Here is a 22,320-nt window from a genome sequence, read left to right on the forward strand (position 1 = left end):
TGTTATCATCGCTATTCCTTAAAATAGTCATTTTTGTCATAATGATAAAAAATTTAATATATCCAGAGGATAAAAAAAAAAAAAAAACCAACTCTTCATGCTTTATAAGTTGTTTATTCATTATCAAAATTCTTCCCTAGATTTCTAGGAAATACCAAAAATTGGTTTTATCACATTTCTCTTCCTTTGTCTGTTCTTTATTGGGCATGCTGATGAACTTTGAAATTCCTTAAATAAGGTATTTGGAAGAATAATTTAAGATAAATTAGGAGGCTCAACTAAGTAAAAATAATTTTCCTGGACAATAAATAATTGGCGGTATGTTGGGAACAAGCTTAAGTATGTCCTAATGGCTCATGATGTAGACTCTCTGGTTCCATGGCTCAGGCTTTGCAGTTTCCATCAATCTCCTTTTCCTTTCCCTGTGCCTCAGTGTTTCCATCTGTAAAATGAGATAACACTATTACTTGATAGGGCTATTGTGAGGAGTAATAAACTAATACATGTCAAATATTAAGTGTGTAGCCCAGTACAGAGTCAGCACTCAGTAAATGTTAACTATGAACAGAAAACCAGGAAAGAAAAATTTCCATTTCCAAAAGCCACATTTGCATCTTTTCCTCCTTTACTGGACACTAACTTCGTAATTAACCACTTCTTTATCCTTACCTGTGTAACTGAGGCTTCTGGTTTCCTCATCTGTGATGTCTGCTAATTCATCTCTAGTAATACCTACTGACTCATAATAGTTTAGGGTTCAAGTCCTAGTCTCTCTGAACCTCAAATATTCTCTCATCTATTAAAATTAGTAATTCCTACCTTGGAATTAGGCTACTAAGTGTATTAAAAGAGCTAATACCTAGAAGCTTCTTCAGGTTTTTGGCACACAGCAATCACATAATAGAGCTTCCCAGGTGGCTAGTGGTAAAGAACTCACCTGGCAATGTAGGAGATGCAGGAGGCATGGATTTGATTCTTGGGGGGAAGATCCCCTGGAGGAGGAAATGGAAACCCACTCCAGTATTCTTGCCTGGAAAATTCCATGGACAGAGGTGCCTGGAGGTCTGCGGTCCATGCAATCACAAAGAGTCGGACATGACTAAGCAACTGAGCACACACACATAATCTTGCAATAAATATCATTAGAACCACCTATAATTTTATTTGTTTGGGTGGCAAAACTTTCTCTACTATTTCAATACATCTTTCAGGAAAAGAACTTTAATCCCAACAAAATAGTCTATTAAAGTTTATTTTTGAAAACAATCCTTGATAAAGAGGCCCCTTTATCTATTTTTCACTCTTCCAGACATTTCTACAAGTGATTGGTGTGGTGGGTGTGGTGGTGGTTGTGATTCCTTGGATTGCTATACCTGTGATTCCCCTTGGCATCATTTTCTTTTTTCTTCGGCGGTATTTCTTAGAGACGTCACGAGATGTGAAACGCCTGGAATGTTCAAGTAAGTACTGGGACTCTCAGGTTGGGATGACAATGTAGGTTGGCTGCATTTATACCATAATTAACCACACTTCTGAAATCCCGCAGAATATATCTTTTGGAATTTCTCCCTAAATCAGCACTAGGTAATTGTATATTATGGGCCCTGTGAGTCAGTGTGACTCGTAAGCCAAGTTCAGCTAGTGGCAGGTCAGCTGCAGCTTTGCATTTTAGCACAAGGACAAATGTGGACAGGGGCCATTTCTGTCTTGTTCATGACATACTTCCTAACACAGCACAGCCACCCAGTAAGCAGTTTTCCAAAAAATAATATGTTTCATCATGTTGGTACTATTGTAGAAGGAAAATAAGGAATTTTTCTTCCCTTGAAGTTACTAGAAATGACAAGGAAAGGAAAATATTAAGAAAAGGAAAGGAAGCATCAGGAAATGTACTCATATGTCAGAGGTGATATTTTTAGAAAATACATTCTTTCACATACTCCTAAGATAGTAAGTAAGTTGTAGTTGTTAAATGTATTGAAAAGATAAGCCCTGTTATTTCCAGGTTTGCTCTTTATCATTACCAGTATTTGAGATGATGTCACACTGTGGTCACCCCTCCCCAAGACTGTTCATATAAATGATGCTGGAAATAATCCCTTCAGAAGGACCCAGGAGGAGGATCTGTTTAGTAGACTTTTAGTTTATCACCCCATTCAGCTTCCTAGTTTTAGAATAATGGGGTGTTGAGGTCCTTTAATGGACCAGAACCTGGTGGTCCAGAGTCGAGGATAAGAAAGTGAAAGAAGGAAAGAGGCTAGTATTCCCTGGGTTATGCAGCCGGCCTTCACACTCCAGGGAATCAGCCAGAAACAGAGAGAGAGCGAGCGAGAGAGAAAGACATGGGGACCCTAGCTCTGATGAAACAAGGGTGCTTTATTGAATTTTGTAAGAGTATATATACCATAATACAAGGTAGCTTCTTCAGATAAAGATCAAGAGACCAGACTTTACAAGTTACCAAGGAAGCAGGGAGCAATGGAGGCCATAAGGCCAAAAGGCGATCCATATCAAAAGAGGGTTGTAAATAATCTCTTTCACCAAATGGAAAAGCTAAGGAAATCCTATGCAAACATCCCATCTCTTTGATCTCCATCCTGGGAGAGGTTTGCCTGCTCCTCTCACCGGACATGGACTGATAAGGGACAGAGAGCTCAAGAGAGATAGGAAACAGCACACAGGAATCCTACTGTTAAACATTCCCTGACAATGGGGAACATTATTTTATGATTAATCATTCTATTCTTCAGGTAATCACAGAGGATGAAATAATTCAGAACTTATCATCAATGCACAGACATATTTCATCAATATTAAAACAAAAATTATAATGAAAGTGGAATTGTTAAGTATTTTTAAAGAAGGTATAAGTACAGAAAATAAAGGAAGATGTTTGTGTCAGAAACCTTAACTATGGATAGTTACTGCAAGTTAATACTAATTTAACTTTCTAGAAACCAAGCCAAGAAGAGAAACATATTGAGTCTCATTATTCTCAGTATCTACTAAGTGGAAAAATCTAAGTTAATCAAGACAAAGGAGTTTTTGTTGGTGAAATGTGTGTGTTTCACTTTTAATGATAAACTCTCGAGAGGCATTCATCCTATGTATTTGCATAAAGTACAGTTGGTGTCATAAATGCTATGGAAAAAAAATTTTGGTCAAGAGAACCAGCTAAACTCCCATGAGGTCTGGGTTTTGTGAGGTGTTTGATTGGATTATGGAGCAGTAGAGTCCAGACATGTGTGATATTTTGCTCATGTGATTTGGTAGGTTGGTTCAGTTCAGTTCAGTCACTCAGTCATGTCTGACTCTTTGCGACCCCATGAATTGTAGCACACCAGGCCTCCCTGTCCATCACCATCTCCTGAAGTTTACTCAAACTCATGCCCATTGAGTCAGTGATGTCTTCCAGCCATCTCATCCTCTGTCTTCCCCTTCACCTCCTGCCCCCAATCCCTCCCAGCATCAGGGTCTTTTCCAATGAGTCAACTCTTCACATGAGGTGGCCAAAGTATTGGAGTTTCAGCTTCTGCATCAGTCCTTCCAATGAACACCCAGGACTGATCTCCTTTAGGATGGTCTGGTTGGATCTCCTTGCAGTCCAAGGGAATCTCAAGAGTCTTCTCCAACACCATAGTTCAAAAGCATCAATTTTTCGGCACTCAGCTTTCCTCACAGTCCAACTGTCACATCCATACATGACCACTGGAAAAACCATAACCTTGACCAGATGGACCTTTGTTGGCAAAGTAATGTCTCTGCTTTTTAATATGCTATCTAGGTTGGTCATAACTTTCCTTCCAAGGAGCAAGTGTTTTTTAACATAGGTTGGTAGGACCTGGGACAACAGAATAGGAGTGATGAGCTCCATACAGTCTTTTGTGTAGACAGGGCTTCAATCATATAATGATTTGAAGTCAATTATGAAATGGAGTCATTCAACAGTCTTGTTCAAAGCAGATTGTTCCATTCAAAGAGGGATTGTTCCAGAAGGAATGTTTTTCAGAGATTTATGCCTGGAGCATGGGCCACTACCCATTCACATGGAAGTGGAGAGAGAAGGGCACCTCCTGAGGCCTTTTTCAAAAAGCAGTACAGGATTTTACCTGGAGAGCCTGAGAACTTTTTGGCCCCATCCCTGTAGAGTATTTGGATTTTTTGCAACCTAGTAGGCTGCAACAATGTTAGACAGTAAATTCAATCATACAGATACCCCTCTTCCACACCGCAGGTAACCAAGTGAGATGGCCTGTTGATTAGAACCATTTATGTTCTCTCTCCAGGTTGTGGGTCTGTGCCATAAATAATGATACAACTTTTTTCTCTGTAGAGTAACTAATAGTATATCTTAAGGCCACTGCTGGAGCCACCAGCAAAAAGACATCTGATTGCTATAACCAAAAGGCATAAACTTACTTCATTCCTGTGCCCAGAAAAACTGCTAAAATCCTGAGGTTTATATTTAGACCCAACTGCCTACCTTTCTGGAGCATTATGTTGACTTTTGTCCTCTTAGTGACAAATGTGCAGCTGATCATAATAGTTTTTCATTTTTATACAACTGAGCATAACCGAAATGTAAAACCAGGATGTCGTTTGGTTGCATTTCTCTAGCCAAACCTATTCATTTGGCAGTGCCTGAATTATGAATCTGTATCAAATCCTATCTGTAAGGATTTTGTGATCAACTAGCAATGTCTGCCAGGGACATTGCTGAGGGAGGTTTAGCACATGTGCCACATATATTCAGATCAGGGATCCTCAAGTCTGCTGTTTTAAGGCATTCTCATGCTGGATTCCCTGGGACTTTATTCAACCCAAGGTGCTTAGTATGATGTATGGTAATGGCTAAGGCTGTTGGATGTTAGCTAAGTAAGATTTGAGGGTTTTCTGAAGGTAAACAAAGTCTGGAGAAAAGTGCATTTAGTCACGCATGGACATCCTTAAACCTGATTATTCTCCCTCTGAGACACTGCTGTTATGATTAAAAGCACAGCCTTGGAAATAAGACAGAATTGGGTCTGACACTCATCTCTACCACTTAGGTGAGTTAACTTGCTTAATCTTGGGCAGGAAGTACTCTTTATTCCTCAGTTTGGTTTTCCCTCCTTCACAGGTATACTAATACCTGCCTTCTGGGGCTCTCCGGATTTCTTGAATTGAAGCTTGTAAAATACTTGCTGTGCTGTGCTTAGTTGCTCAGTCATGTTAACTCTTTGTGACCCCATGAACTGTAGCCACCAGGCTCCTCTGTCCATGGGGATTCCAGTCAAGAATACTGGAGTGTGTTGCTATGCCCTCCTCCAGGGGATTTTCCCAACCCAGGAAATGAACCAAGGTTTGCTGCCTTGCAGGTGAATTCTTTATCATCTGAGCCACCAGAGGAGCCCAAGAATACTTGAATGGTTAGCCTATCCCTTCTCGAGGGGATCTTCACAACCCAAGAATTAAACCACGCTTTCTGGCACTGCAGGCAGATTCTTTATCAGCTGAGCTACCAGGGAAGCCCCAAAGTAGTTGCTAGTGACTACCAAAGGCACCAGAACTTTGAACATGAGGGTATTTAAAATTTTTTATTTATTTGTTTTTGGCTGTGCTAAGTCTTCATTGCTATGCGGGCTTTTCTCTAGTTGTGGTATGTGGGCTTCTCACTGTGATGGCTTCTGTTGTTGAGGGGCCACAGGCTCTATGGGGCTTGGGCTTCCAGCTTGTGAGCTCAGTAACTGTGGCTCTCAGGCTCTAGAGCACAGTCTCAATAATAACTGTGCACGGGTTTAGTTTCTCTTTGGCATATGGAATCTTCCCAGATCAGGGATTGAGCCCTTGTCTCCTGCACTGGCAGCAGATTCTCATCCACAGAGCCACCAGGGAAGTCCAAGTGTGAAGGAATTAAGAACATAGTAACAACTGGCAGTTCTCACATAGGTGAATGATAAGCTGCAGCAAGGCTGCCACCCTGGGGTCTCTTCATGTGGTTCCCTGCCCCCTACCCACACCCCAGGGAAGATCTGCAGTCCAGGTGGAATGTGTCCCCAAGTGTCCTCAGGGTTGTGGAAACACAGCCGTATGTCATGTAAACTGCAGGGTTACATGTGTCCATGACTTCTGACTGATGTCATGGCTGTTATATAATGTGCTTCAGGATCGTGAGTTCGGTCTTTGTGGGGAAAAGGGTGTTATGTTGGGCAAGGTAAGACCAGAGCCTTGACATCCCCTCTGCTCATGTACTAGTTAATTTTCTTTGCAGACCCTCCAGTTCCCTCATTCTGGCATCCTGCTCACCCCTAGTGCGGTTTGAAAGAAACAGGATAGATTTTCACAGGTCAGCATTCCCTCTGGCCCACTGTAACTCTTGGGCATGAGGTGAGGTAGGTGACGGGGTGTTTGGTTCCCTGGTGTTCAAGGCTGAGATGACACCTGGTTTCTAAAGTCGACCCCATCCTCCATCCCTGCTGGAGAGAATCAGGTGCACTTTGATCTCCTGGTGAGGGAAGCAGGTGAGGGAGGCAATGCTGAAGAGTTCATTCCAGGAGTCTCCCTGGGGGAACAGGCACATCTACTTCCTACTCAGAAGCCTTGTCTGTGATGAATAGTGTTGACACCACATTTGCTCTGGAAATCATAGCCTGGTTCTAGTGAGTTTTCTTTGTTCTCTGGAGCTGGACTCTTGACATCCTCCAGACAGTGTGATGGGCTCAGAATTCACCTGTGTCATCACTGTGAGCCCCCTGCTTCCAGAATAATTGAGTTCTGGGGTCTGATTGGGACACCTGCTGGGAATGCAGAAAAGGCCTGAAGAGAGTTCCTAGCCTTTGTTATTTGGAGCATGAGCTCAGTCTTAAAAGTGCTGTTAAAAGTTCATATTGCTATTTTAAAAGTGTAAAGTTAAAGCTAAAATAAATACTATTAAATGTTACTCAATAGAATAAGGGCTTCCCAGGTGGTGCTAATGGTAAAGAACTCACCTACCAAAGCAGGAGACTAAGGAGATGCTGGTTTGATCCTTCGATCAGGAAGATGCCCTGGAGGAGGGCATGGCAATCCACTCCAGTATTCTTGCCTGGAGAATCCCATAGACAGAGAAGCCTGGTGAACTATGGTCTACAGGATTACAGAGCCAGACATGATTGAAGCAACTTGGCATGCAGTAGAATGAAGAGAGAGAACAGTGTGGATGCTGAAGTAAGACCACAGACATGTCCTTGGAAGGTCAGAAACACCATTGAACCACTTTAGGCTCTTTGCCTGAATTAAATACAAAGGGAAAAGTTATATCATGTCCTGTTTCAAAGAAGGTTTTTTCCTCACAGCAATGTTACAGCTGAGGGTCCCTAACAGTTAGGGTTCCTGATCAGATGTCCCAAGTAGAAAGAACTGCAGGGCTGAGTGGATGGTCAGCTAGGACCCAGCCCAGGCTGTCCTCCCCCACCCCAGGGCTTCCCACCTTCCCTGAGCTCCAGTGTCTCAGAGGAGGAGCCTGCTCCTTCCTTTCTTATATGATATATCCAGGTATATGAAACACAAGAGGAGTTCTGTGTCTTTGCCCATTTATACCCTGCCCCCCTACAGCCCCTCCACCCCTGTGGAACCTGTTTATATGTTGATAATGACTGAACTATCACCCAGACAGGCATTTGAATGCCAGGCTAAGGAGTGAAAACCTGAAAATAATTTGGAGTTTCTCCCCTTTGATTCTTTCCCCATCATTTTATATAATTTCTGAGACTTCCTGCAAGATAAGTGACCTTGTTACTGCTAAGTCACTTCAGTCGTGTCTGACTGTGCGACCCCATAGATGGCAGCCCACCAGGCTCCCCCGTCCCTGGGATTCTCCAGGCAAGAACACTGGAGTGGGTTGCCATTTCCTTCTCCAATGCATGAAAGTGAAAAGTGAAAGTGAAGTCGCTCAGTAATGTCTGACTCTTTGCGACCCCATGGACTGCAGCCTACAGGGTTCCTCCATCCACGGGATTTTCCAGGCAAGAATACTGGAGTGGGGTGCCATTGTCTTCTCCGATAAGTGACCTTAACTTCCCCTAAATGCCCAGATTTTACTAACAGGTCTTTTCTAGGAGATGTACAAGTAACAGAGTGGTGTCAGTATTTCCTGCTGATACAGCACAAGTTATCATTCACCTCATATAGAGGTCACAGGCTCACTATCTGCCTCTGACAGCAGCAGGTTACAGCCTCATTCATGGTGGAAATGAGAACCATAAGGGTCCTCCCTGCCTGGCAGCCTGCAACCCACCTATTCCCTGATGGGCAGGTGCCTAATGCTTGTGGTCAGGCAGGTGCCTGGTGCTTGTGGTCAATGTCCTCTTAGAGAAGATGGCAGGAAATGAATTGTCAGTGAAGGGACACCAGACCCCAAACCCACATGAAGTCACTCAAAGAGAATGATCACTAAGGGCACAGTTAGGTTTTACAAGGTCATGTGAGTGTCTCATGCCACAGTGACCTCCAAATGCCAGAAAAAGCCTTGAGCAGGTAGTTTTAAAAACCTGGATTACATTCCCAGAGCAGAAGTCAAGACCATTCAGAGACACCTGGGCCAGAAAGTCCTGTGGGCACAAGGGTGGTGCAGTACCAGGTGCTCTGTGACCCACGCAGAGACTCCTGGCGCAGGCGCAGGAAGAATCCCAGGATGGAGGAGATGGCAGACTGTCTGCTCCTCTTACTCATCTTGCCCCTGTCCTATGTCTGGCTGTGGTTCAGCGTAGGGGATGTACTGACTCTATCCTTGCTCTTAGGTTACTCATCTAAGTTGGAGACAGCACACAGATAACTCACCAAAATTCAGTGTGGTAAGAACTCTCAAAGAGAATTAAATTTAAAAATGCTTTTGAATTGGGACTACCCTGCTCATCCAGTGGTTAAGAATCTGCCTTCCAATGCAGGGAACTTAGGCTTGATCCCTGATTGGTGAACTAGGATCCTACATGTCACAGGGCAACTAATCCTGTGTGCCACAACTAGAGAGCCCATGTGCTGCAACTACTGAGCCCATGAGCTCTAGAGCCTGTGATCTAAAATAATGGAAGCCCATGCACTACAACTAAAGAAAGCTTGCATGCCACAATGAAGAACCTGTGTGCCACAGTGAAGACCCAGTGCAGTCAAAGAAAATGCTATTGAATCAAAAGTTTGTGAACAGTTTCCACCCAGAGAGATGTCAAGGAAGAATTTGGAGAGAGGCCATGTTTGAGGATTGTGATGAAGGAGCTAGTAAAGAGTTTCAGTATCTAAATCTAGGTCAGATTTGAATTTGGTTAAAGATAGATTCAGGCTTCCCTGGTGGCTCAGCGTAAAGAATCAGCCTGCAGTGCAGGAGCCACAAGAGACTTGGATTCGATTCCTGGGTTGGGAAAACCCCCTGGAAGAGGGTATGGCAACCCACTCCAGTATTCTTGCCTGGAGAATACCATGTACAGAGGAGCTTGGTGGGCAAGTCCATAGCGTTGTGAAGAGTCAGACACAATTGAAAAGACTTAACATGCATGCACAAAGATAGATTCAAAGAGAATCTTCCATTTCTAGGTCGTTAAGGTGAAGCTTGACGTGAGCAGGAGCTTGAGCGGCACATGGAGAGTTCTCTCCAGAAAGGGCGTCATCCCTTCTCCCCCAGGCAGCCCAACCAGGAATTCCAGTGTGCTGTTTGGCAGAACATGCAAACACAGCACACGGGAGGCAAGGGGTTTCTTTGCATCCAGCCTCCCTGACTTTCTCTGTCGTGTGTCTGTCTCTGCTTCCCTAGCACAGAGCCCAGTGTTTTCCCACTTAGCATCTTCTTTCCAAGGACTCTGGACCATCCGGGCGTACAAAGCTGAGCAGAGGTTTCAGGAACTGTTCGACTCACACCAGGACTTGCATTCAGGTCTGTGAGTTTCTGGAGATGATTTCAAAGGATGGGATGTGCTGTCGTCTGAGGCCTGACCCCTCTCTCAGGTGGTCTTGCTGGCCCTCACCTCTCTCTGTGCTGCCCCAGGTCCCCCTCTGCACACCTGCCTCCCCCACCCCTTCCTCTCAGCACCCTGTCTGTGCTCCCCTCTTCCCTCTTCTCCCCAGACCGACTTCCATTGTCCTTCCATCACGGTGTCCTATGGCTTTCTGTCCCTTTAGGACAGAAGTCAGTATACTTTTTTTTTTTCAAACAACAGATAGTAAATATTTTAGACTTTGTGTGATATTCTATCTCTGTTGTAACTTATCAACTTTGCTGTTGTAGCACAAAAGCAGGCAAAGATAATACATCAGCAAAAGCACATGACTGTGTTCCAATAAAACTTTATTTACAAAAGCAGATGATGGCCATTCTTGGCCCACAGGCTATAGTTTGTCAACTCTATTTTCAGAGCATGCAGGGCAGCAGATTTGATTGAGGTAAATCATTATCTAATTAACAGATTTTTAACTCACTTGGTTAATATTATTCCGAGTATTGGTAATATTTTTCCCTAGGTAGAAATTACAGAATTCCCTCTAAATCTGTAAAATTCTTGCCCATCTCTCCAGTCTTTATTGTCTTAAAGATAAAATGGCATTTTGAAAGTCACATGCAGATCCAGTTAGCTCATGGTTTTATAGACACTGGCTCTTAAGAATAAACACTGTTCAGGGCCCTGTAGTAAGTGTGGAGGTGCTGTAAACAGAGTGTGAACTGTGCTCTCTGCTGTCAGAAAGCTAGGAACAGTTGACTCTGAGAGAGAATGAGCCTCATGTCGAGGCCTAGCACTGTAGGTAATGCACCAATGAGACCATTTTTCCATTTTCTCCATTGTGATCATATTACTGTTTATAACCTGTGAGTTGAATTTTTTTTCTTATTGAAGTATAGTTGATAAACAGTAGTACATTAGTTTCAGATGTACAGCAAAATGATTCAATTTTATATGTGTATTTTTTTCAGATAAGTTTCCATCATGAATTATTACAAGCTATTGAATATAGTTTCACAGAGCCCCTGGCTTGATTCTTCTGTGTCCCATGTTATCTGGTATCAAAACAGCTTTTTGGGACCTTCTTGTTCCTTGGGTGTATAACTTTGCCATCCTACTTTGTGTAAAAATCTTCTGTAGCTCAACTGAGCAAAATGATCTTTCTTATTCAAAGCAGTTAACATGTTTTTTCTAACTTATTCATTATGCTCATTATGGTTCACAAATCTAGAGGCCTGGTTCTTGCTTTTGAGTATAACCCGATGGTTCTCTTTGCGTCTGGATATCATCTATTTTATCTTCGTCTATCTTGTTGACTTTGGGTCCCTGCTTCTTGCACAAAGTAAGTATGGGTGTAAATAACTATTTATGGTGTGCTTAAAATTTATAGCTGTATTTACAGTTATTATATTAAACTCTTGCCGCCTTGTCTAACAATACAGTTTAGTTCTAATGAATTGTATTAAAGCATTTGCAGCATGTGATTCCACAGTGTGGCCCATGTAGAGAGGTCATTTGGGTCTTGATGGGACCTTTTATTCTTTTCTCTTTCTTTGAATGAGTTGATGTCTACTCAGCGATAGCAAGCTGACCTTAGAAATTTTCCTGGTAGTGTTTAGTAGTTGGATGGAGAGAACCAAATTTGCCATAAAGTTTTTTGTCCAAGTTAGGACTTTAGATTTTGGCTCTAGGGCTACTGGGGTCTCTTGGTTGTAGGTGCTTGGTGCACTGGGATGAGAAAGGTTCTCTGTAGCAAAGGACACCATCCTCACTGCTGTGTGGGTACCAGATGAGCAGGTGTTGGTGTTTATGACATGAATTTACCAGCCCTAAATATTCTATAAGAGCAATATTGAATCACAGTCTTTAATATGGAACAATGAGAATGGTATTTTAGTTTTAAAACCACTGGCTTTCAGAAACCATGGCCTTGTTTTCCATGGTTTCCAACTGTGGCTGCATTGGACATAGAAAGTGAAATTGCTTGATTGTTCTTGAAACTAAGATGACAGAAGTCTTAATAATAAAATTATTCCTCATTGTCTACAGTACATTAATAATGTTGAGATTAAGTTCATTTAATAGTCTTTCTGAATTCATAGTGGTTTTAATTTTTTGGGAGGGAGGTTTTAATTGTATTGTGGACTCAATCAAATGATAGTAAAAGTATAAGTAATATTGTCATTATATGTAAATGATTTAAATATTATAAAGAAGTTATCTTAATAAAGTGATAGAAGGAACTGGCCTCAAGATCAAAAGCAGGATTGACTTTTCCCCCCTCTTCTTCCTCATTTAGCTTTGAATGTCGGACAGGTTGGCCTGATACTGTCCTACGCCCTCAACATCTTGGTGGTGTTCCCATGGTGCATCAGACTAAGTGTTGAAGTTGAGAATATGGTGATGTTTATCTTAACATTCTTAACCTTGTACTACTTCTTGCCATTAAAAAGTATAAAAGGAATTCTTATGTAAAATATTAAAACTTGTATTTACATCTAACTCACAGAGTTTTTTAATATCCTCCTCTATCTGTTTAAAGCTAATCTAAAAAAATACATCTTTTACTCAGTCTTATGTGTGCCATGTCATCACAAGCTGTCTTCAAATGTAATAAATGTCTCTGTAGGAAGGAGGTTCTGAAATCTTGGAGAGAATATAAACCAGTTTGGGGGGAGGTTGTTTATTATTGTTTCTTGACTGGTCATTCCTCATTCTTGGTAAAAGAAGAATTCAATATTTTGTAGTTCTTTGTTTAATTGATAGATATCTGTCCCTACCTCATTTTAGCATTATTCTTGTATGTGTTAAACCCCTGAATTTGCTGGTATCCCTCCTTTTTGGTAAAATAAGCCACCTCTCTGAATATTCTATCAAAGATGTCAAGTTATTTTTGTTTAGGAGGCCTTGGTCAGTATTTAAATTATATTCTCCTTTGAGTATTGCATATTGTCCCAAAGAAAGAAAAACAATAAAAATGCAATATTTGCAGTTCTCTTTTCTAATAGAGTAGAAAGTGAGAAATTATTAAAATGAGGTTTGACAACCATCCAGTTCTACTCCTCTATAACATGTGGCCCTTTTATAACCACTGATTAGTGTTCATAAGTATTCTTTTCTTTGACAAAATTCTTTTTATTCAGATGTGGAAAGTGAATAAATAAAATCTTTGCATTCGTTTATCTAATTCTTTTAGTTTTAATATAATGCTGAAGGAAGCAGCCCTAAGTGAAACTGTTACAGGATGATGAATAAGCTTGCAAATCATCAAAGGAGTCATCACACTCCTACTTAAGTCCTTTGTAGATGCTAAGACCTGGAATATTCTTAACCATATAAAGAGCAGATATAAAGATATAAAAACAGAATGCCTTATTTACAGTCTCTGAACATCCATAAATAAAGCCCCCTGCTCCTAACCCACATGATGTCATATATGTTTCAGATGATTTCAGTAGAAAGGGTGATAGAATATACAGAGCTTGAGCAAGAAGCACCCTGGGAACTCAAGTTTCGTCCACCACCAGACTGGCCCAACGAAGGAATGATTGCCTTGAGCAATGTGAACTTCAAGCACAGCTCAGATGGGCCTCTGGTATTAAAGGACCTGACAACAGACATTAAAGCAGGAGAAAAGGTTTGTTTAAGCCATTTGCTTCTTTAAAATTCAGCTGAAGATTTAGTGCCACATCTGCTGTTGACTTTCTTGTGTGTGTTGTTCTTCATGGATGCAGATTAGGTCAGTGACATCACAGGTGAATCTCTCTTGATAACTGACCAGGTGATGGGGATCCCAGTATTTCTTTCCCTGTGTTGTGAAATCCCTCCTGGTGGTTGGTGGGTCCTGGGCTCCTGAACTGTAACTTAGCCTGGACACTATATTGACACCTGATTATTCATGTGGATTCTGAGAAGTCAGCTTTGATTCACTGTCTCTAACTCTCCAATGTCTCCTTTTATTTTCCCCATCCATTCTTCTTTGTATTTCTGAAATCTTCTCTTCTTCCTATGATGCCCTTCAGCTACAGCCTCCTCCTTTCTGTCCTTTGACCCTTCCCGTAGACTTGTCCTCCACTAACCCACACTCGACTGTCATCCCCCTGACCTGTCCCCACAGACTGCTTCTTTCTGAAGCACAGATCTGATCCTTACTGGACTGGGCAGGCTGATGCTGGAACCACAGGGCAGTCCTAGATCCATTCTAGCACGGATTGTGTGGCCAGCTCAGAGCCACCAGAGAAGAGCGCAGAATCATGATTCAGTCAGGGGTGAAAAACCAGAGCCCTCCATGGAGGCAGAGTTTGGAGACTCACTCAGAGTTGATGAAAGGAAACTGAGAGGAGCAGGGAAGATTCCAGGGGGAAGATGGCAGAAAGGCTTGTGACCTGGTCCTGTCAGCACCCATGTCTGCAAGTGATGTTCCTTTCCCATGCAGCTTGAGGCCCTCAGCTTGGACCAGGGCAGAGTCTTGAAGAACAGACTAAATCAGAACAGACAGGGCAGTAGGCATCTCTTCCCCACCTACCTCTCCAGCCTCAAGTCCTCATGTTCACACACTCCCTAAGACTCAGGTTGTGTGTAGATTCTCCTAAAGCACTGCATCCTCCCTGCTTCAAGTGTGCACACACTGCCCTCTCCACTTCAGAGACCCTTCCCCTCAGTCATCTTGAGGTTAAAGCCTCCTCATTTTCTGAGTTAATTCTGATGCATCTGCTTCCCAATTACTTCTAATTTTGTATACCCTTAAGATAGCATTTATCGTACACCTGTGCTTATAGCAGTGTTATTCATTGTACCCAAAAGCAGGAAGCAACCCAAGTATTCATCAACAGGTGAATGGGTAAATAAAATGTTATTCACTCACTGTCCCAGCCAGCAGTCCCTCAGCACCCTCTATGTACCCTGCAGAATGCCATTTTCTGGAGAACAGAGCTAAAAAAGAAGATGTTCCCTGATCCTTACAATGTAATATTATTCAGCCTTAAAAAGGAAGGAATTTCTGACCCATGGATAAACCTCGAGTACATCATACTAAATGAAATATGCCAGACACACAATAAACAAATACTATATAATTCCACTTTTATGGGGTTCCTAGAGTAGTCAAATTACTAAAGACAGAAAGTAGAATGATGGTCACAAAGGACAGAGGGATGGAAAGTAGGGAGTTATTGTTTAATGAGTATAGAATTTAAGTTCTACAAGACAAAGAATAAATGGCAAAAAATATTCTGGAGGTTTGTTGCACAACAATATGAAAACTTAAGACTAAACTGTCAATTTAGATATAGTTAAATTGGCAAGGTGTATGTTATATGTATTTTACCACAATTAAAATAAAAGAGAGCATCTTGACATGTTTTGTAATTCTGAGACTGTGTCTCAGAGTACCCTAAGATTTCTAAAGATCAGGGAGCATCTTATTTTGAGCTCTGTTCCCCAGAAAGTGTTCTGCAGGGCACAGAGAGAGTGCTGAGGGACTGCTGGCTGTGAGGTTGAGTGAGTAATACATGGAGAAGTGCAACCAGTAACCAAAACACACACACAAGGCAACTCCTTGTAAGTAACCAGTTTTCTAGATGTGTTAAATACTTTAGGAACTGCTCTTTAAAACTCAGACCCACCTAGTGGACTGTAGCCATATTTAATGAATGGTACCCTTGTGACTCTCTGTGATGCTGTGGACTGCAGCCCTCCAGGCTCTCCTGGCTATGGGATTTTCCAGGCAAGAATACTAGAATGGATTGCCATTTCCTTCTCTGGGGGTTTTCCCGATCCAGGGATTGAACACAGGTCTCTTACCTCTACTTGCATTACCAGGCAGATTCTTTACCACTAGCACCACCTGGGAAGCTCTTGTGACATGAAAGAATGTTAAATTTATGCCCAAGTGATATCCAGGGCCTGGAGGAGGGCATGGCAACCTACTCCACTATTCTTGCCTGGAGAATTCCCATGGACAGAGGAACCTGGCAGGTTACAGTCCAGAGAGCAGCTTCAGTTAGTCACATGGCAAAAGCCTGCTCCTAAGTATTTCCAGTTTCAGTGTAGGTTGGGAAAATAGTAACTGTACCTCATGATGCAATCCTATTCTTAAAATTACTATAGGTGATGTTTGCTTACTAGCAGTTAGGTATGTCCATCAGATTTCCCACTGTAAACATAATTCTGTCAATTTGCTCCTGTCTTAAATTTCCCCCAAGGACATCAAATATGAATTATCTATATCTTAGGGACATAACATATTTATATTTTTATATCTTAAAACTCTCAAATCATAGGACTAGCTGAGTTTCTAAAATGTTTGAGGGATGATTGAATCTGGAGACTGAATTAATGACTGCAATTACATGACTTTTGATTTGTGTCATGGTCCACTCACAGTATCACTATTAGCTTCATTTCTATATTTAAAGATTATAACCGGTCAGCAAGTTCATCAAGTGATTTCACTCCATCTGTGTACATCCTCAGGTTTCCTCTCCTGCTCACCTGTCCCAGCTTTCCATCCCTCCTGGACACCCTTTTGTGTTGGATTTGATTGACAGAGGTTGCTGGGCACGTGGGAGTGAGCCAGACCATCTGAAGTGGGGCTTTATTCTCTTTCCCTCATTTCCTCTGCTGTCTCAATTCCTGGAAGTTAGAGTAAATGGGAAAAATTAGTAGATACTATGCTGGTTTCTAATTTATAGAAGAAATAGCAAGCAAAAATAAAAACCCAAAATGAGGTAAATAGCACCCTAGGCTTCCTGTGCAGACTCTGAATGTGGATTGAGCTTTTCATTTAGATGATTTGATGGTTTATTTGATCATTTTAGAGTCCTGGACCATTTTTCAGCTCTAGAGGTAGATTGATTTTGGTTTGTTTTATATATATGTATATGAATATATATATGTATATATATTTATTCTTTTTTAAAAATTTATTTATTTTAATTGGAGGCTAATTACTTTACAATATTGTAGTGGTTTTTACCATACATTGACATGAATCAGCCATGAGTGTACATGTGTTCCCCATCCTGAACCCCCCCCACCTCCCTCCCCATCCCATCCCTCAGGGTCATCCCAGTGCAGCAGCCCTGAACGCCCTGTCTCATGCACCAAACCTGGACTGGCGATCTGTTTCACATATGGTAATACACATGTTTCAATGCTATTTTCTCAAATCATCCCACCCTTGCCTTCTCCCACAGAGTCCAAAAGTCTGTTTTTTACATCTGTGTGTCTTTGGCTGTCTCGCATATAGGGTCATCGTTACCATCTTTCTAAATTCCATATATATGTGTTAATATACTGTATTGGTGTTGTCCTTTCTGACTTACTTTTTTTCTTGCTTGGAGTTATTACTTGGATAATATATTTTTATAGATGCTTACTAGACTTTGATATAATGTGCAAATATGTTAGTTTCCTTCATTTTCTTCTTGTTTATATATTTCCTCAGCAACCCCTCCCCCCACTCCCAAATTGTGCCACTTTCTCTACCAGCTTCCTAATTCCTCATGACTCAGACTGTGGTGCCAGGGTCAATAGCACCTGCATCTACTGGAGCTTCTTAGAGATGAAGAATCCCATTCTTATCCAGACTTCTTGACTCAGCATCACATTTGAACAAGACCTCCTAGTAAAGTCCTTTCTCTCCCATAGACAGTGTTTGATGACCCATGATTTCCATGAAATGTTCTTTGACAGTTTGAAATCAAGCTCATGAATCACCCAAACCCCTCTTATGTCTGAGCATGAGACTCTAGAAAGTTCTGTGTCACTTACCACCCAACAGATTCATATTTATATTCTGCAAATCATGCCTTTACATATAATCTAAGACTGTGTGATTCCACTGCATTTCTTTACATCTTTTCAGTGAGTCTATCTTCATCACAGGCAGTTTTCATCCTGCTACAACCTTCCCCACACCAGCCTCCTGCAGGGACTGGAGGGATTTCCCAGAGGCTCAGCCCTGCCTGGACCTGGAGTCAGAGACAGCCCTGCACAACAGTGTACGTGCAGCTCTTTCACCACCTGATGGGGTAAAAAATGAGTCTTGCTGCCCCAAGCAGTGCCTGAGGTCTGTTTGGCCTGTTTCCTGGGGAACCTGGTGTCCCATTTAGCTGCAGGGTTCTTCCCCAGCCCACCTGTAAGTGCTGGTTTTTCCTGCTGACAGCCTGAGCGCCTGATCTCAGTCATGCTCTTCATTCAGAGATTTTGTCCTTGTCCCACCCACTACTTTATACTCACCCGTATCCATGTCTTGCTTAAACTCTCTGGCCATAGGATCTCCATGTTAGGTCTGTTTCTTTAGCTGTAGCTACACCTCTCCCCACTTTCTCTGTTCTAGTTAGCCAGAGGGACATAATAGGGAGTCAGGCCAACCAGGTGACAAAGAGACCATCAGCAGAATGGAAAAGAACCTGACAGATGTGGGATAAGTACCATCCTGGCACTTAAAAATTTTATTAATTCAGGCAGACTAGTTAATCTAACTAAGCTTTGATCTTCTCTTTTGAAAAATGGAGGTGACAGGACCTAATCTCTAAAGTAGTTGTACAACTTAAACAACATAAGGTACATAAAACACCCAGCATGGAGATCAGCATGCAGTACATGCTTGGACAAAGATAGCTGTCATTTTCATAAGGTATAAAATGACCATAATCACTTATACTTTGTTTACTTATAAACTGTCTATCTCATGAAAATGAGAAGTTTAGCCATTTGCAATGTATTTATGGCTATAGAATCCATCTGCTGTGTCTGTCTCTCTGTCCAGTTTATCATATTCTTAAACAATATAGTAATAGGTCTTTCATACATTTCTCCAGCCTGAGTTAAAAACCTCAGCTTCCTACAGAAGCCTCTTTTGCACAGGATACCATAGGTAACACAAATAATACAAAGGCAAATCCAATGCAGATCCTACTGTCAACACATATAGTCCAATTGAAGAACAAGAAAAATGCTGTATTAACTTTGTAAGAACTTTTATGGAAGTTTATTAAAAGATGGTATAACATCTGTTAGGGTTGAAACAAGCCCCCATGAGGGGACAAGTACAGCATTTCCAAGAAATTACACAGGATTTAGTGACTAAAGAGAGGCTTTAGTGACTTGTGGTTAGAATTTTAGCAGGTGGAAATGTATGTGAAAGTCATTCCAGGAAGTGGGGCTAGCATAAGCAAAGCATGATGCTCTGATTCTGTGAATGAAGACCTAGGCACCTGATATTCAGTTAAGTGAACTATAAGATGTATAACACACTTTCATGTTCAACTCCACAACTACCTAGTGACCCCAAGGAAACTGACTCATGGACATGAAGGATGGAAAGGTCAGATATCCTGGGGTGGAGTGATGGACACAGAACCAGCCTTCGTGAGGTTAATCTGAGAAGTGAGAGAATGTGCACCAGAGTGGGCAGACGTGAGATGCAGGGAGCCAGGAACTTTTGTGCCTCCAAGAAGATGTCCTGGGAACATGATTCCACTTTTTGAAATCAAACTGATGTAAATTAAAACAAAGTTATAACACATGGGTTTGTGAATGTGCAGGGAAACAGCTGAGAGTAGAAATTGCTATCATATTTCTGGAGGTAGTTTGGCAATACTTAAGAGTCTACTTTAAAAATGTCCATACCTGTTTCTTGGCAATTCCACATATGAGAACTTATCTTAAGAAAATAATGACAGTTGTTTGCAAAGATTTGGCTTCAAGGATATTTAACACACAGTTATTTATAATAGCAAAATATTAGAGACTGGCTAAATATCCGCCAGTAAGGGGTTTATTAAATAAATTATCATGCATACTATAATATTATATAGTCATTAAAATAAATATTTTTAGTGAATATTAAATGAAAACAAATTGCAATATGTTCATATCTCATTTTGTTCAAATGAGTTTTTGTATTCAACATACACACACATAGACACACACACATCCAGAAAGAAAATACATCAATATCTTAGGAATGGATTTATTGGAGTGCAGGGTGATGACTAGTATTTATTTACTTTCTAGATTTATTTGCACTGATTATGATTAATAAAAAGATTTGTTTGGTTTAACACAGCCTGTCACTCACATAATGATTATGGTCATTAAAATAAGGGATTGAGTCATGAAACATTGCAGGTATAGAATCTGTAGGCCTTGGTACCATGCTGGAATCAGGGAAATCTCGAAATAAAGGGGACAGTTGAGCCTGGGAAAGAAGTAATGAGATTAAAGTAGGAAAGTCAGAAGAAGTGGCTGTTTTGTGGGGATATTTGATGTTAATCATGTGGAGTTCAATGTATCAGTATGGAGATAGATCCGGGGGCAAATGTCAACAAGTTGGTGTGGTTGACAGAGACCAACCCTGGCCTGGTTGGAAAAACAGAAGGGAGAAGTTGTAAAGCTGAGGTAAGATTGTTTCCAAGTACTTTTGGATTTAGGAATGTGAAATTTCTGATACTGGTGACATTCCCCACAGGCACTTAGCACAACCCTTTGGTGACCTGGGAAAGACTTCCAGACATAGCTTTGAAAACTGAATGGTAGAAATAGCCCGGGCCAGATTTCATTTGAGTTGCCTTTTTCTTTCCTTTTTGGAGTTTGTAGCTCATAGTCCTGCTCACAGACTTTCTTACAACACAGTTCTCACCTATGTCCTGATGCGTTTTGATTCACATATGAAAACACCCAGAAATACAGGCATACCTGGTTTTATTGTGCTTCACTGATACTGCATTTTTTGCACATTGAACATTTGTGGCAGCCCTGCCTCAAACATGTGGATCAGTATCATTTTCCCTACAGAATTTGCTTACTTCATGTCTCTGGGTCACATTTTGGTAATTCTCACAATATTTCAAACTTATTATTATATTTGTTATGATCTGTGATCAATGATCTTTGATGTTACTGGTATAATTTGCCAGAGCTCAGTTGATAGTTAGCATTTTTAAACAATAAAGTTTTTTTTAAATTAAGGTACTAATACTGTTTTTTTAAGATGTAACACTATTGCTCACATAACAGAATATAGTATAGCATACACATAACTTTTATATGGATGGGGAAACTAAAAAAGTGTGACTTGTTTTATTGTAATACTTACTTTATTGCAGTGGTCTGGAACTGAACCTGCCATGTTGCCCAGATCAGTCTGTGCACAAAATATATGAGCTATGTATGTATGCTGAAGAACCTGCCTATATGCAGAAAATGACCCGTCAGTGTTAAATAAATTAAGATAGAAAATTGGCTACAAAGATAAATCAACTAAAGCTACTTTTCTTACATGTAATCTCTGTAAAGATAAATTCCTTTTTGAAGTGCCATTATTGATCTTACAGAATAAGCTTTGGAACTTTGAAGGTATTCAAATGAAAAAATATGTAAGGTTCCCAGAATATAATCAGTGCTCAGAAAGATTTAATTCTTGTCTATTTAAAGCTGTGAATTTTAAAAATTTACTGACTGAATTAACTTACAAATGATTGAAAGCATGTCTTATGCCCACCATCAATTCCAAATTCCTAAATAGAGGTGAAATCATCTTTTGAGAAGCTCTCACTAGGGAATCTGCAATTATGTGAGCTCATTGCTATAAAAAAGCCAGTTTCTGCATACATGCTTTTATTTATTTTTATTGAAGTGTAGTTGATTTACAATGCTGTGTTACTTTCAGGTGTACAGCAAAGTGAATCAGATGTACAGATTCTTTTTCCAAATAGGTTATTACAAAATACTGAGTATAGTTCCTTGTGCTATATGGTGAAGTGAAGTCACTCAGTTGTGTCCTATTCTTTGTGACCCCATGGACTGTAGCCCACCAGGCTCCTCCATCCATGGGATTTTTGCAGGCAAGGGTACTGGAGTGGGTTGCCATTTCCTTTTCCAGGGGATCTTCCCGACCCAGGGATTGAATCCGGGTCTCCCACATTGCAGGCAGATGCTTTACCATCTGAACCATCAGGGAAGCTATAGGGTAGGACCTTTTTTATTTTATATATGGTAATGTCTATGTGCTATGCTATGCTTAGTCGCTCAGTCATGTCTGACTCTTTGCGACCCCATGGTCTGTAGCCTGCCAGGCTCCTCTGTCCATGGGGATTCTCCAAGCAGGAATACTAGAGTGGGTTTCCACGCCCTCCTCCAGAAGTAGTGTGTATATGTTACTCCAAAATTCCTAATTTATCCTCCCACCACGTTCCCCTTTGGTAATCATAAGTTTGTTTTCTGTCTGTGAGTCTGTTTCTGTTTTGTAAATAAGTTCATTTGTATAATTTTTTTCTAAGATTCCACATGTAAGTGATAACATGATATTTTCTTTGCCTTTGTCTGATTTACTTCACTTAGTATAATCTCTAGGTCCATCCATGTTGCTGCA

At 41.0% G+C, this 22,320-nt stretch overlaps 1 protein-coding gene across 1 annotated transcript in view; it reads left to right on the top strand.

Annotated features, from left to right (window-relative positions):
* The window catches only part of LOC133049633 (ATP-binding cassette sub-family C member 4-like), a 287,184-nt gene that overhangs the window by 223,187 nt on the left and 41,677 nt on the right, over positions 1-22,320 (top strand). The window contains exons 21-25 of the mRNA XM_061133773.1: positions 1,310-1,460; positions 9,761-9,880; positions 11,173-11,283; positions 12,241-12,341; positions 13,387-13,578. Coding sequence (XP_060989756.1) covers positions 1,310-1,460; positions 9,761-9,880; positions 11,173-11,283; positions 12,241-12,341; positions 13,387-13,578 — 675 coding nt within the window. The remainder of the gene's footprint in view (positions 1-1,309; positions 1,461-9,760; positions 9,881-11,172; positions 11,284-12,240; positions 12,342-13,386; positions 13,579-22,320) is intronic.

This window comes from Dama dama, chromosome 30 (genome assembly GCF_033118175.1).
Source record: "Dama dama isolate Ldn47 chromosome 30, ASM3311817v1, whole genome shotgun sequence".
In the NCBI taxonomy this organism is placed as follows: domain Eukaryota; kingdom Metazoa; phylum Chordata; class Mammalia; order Artiodactyla; family Cervidae; genus Dama; species Dama dama.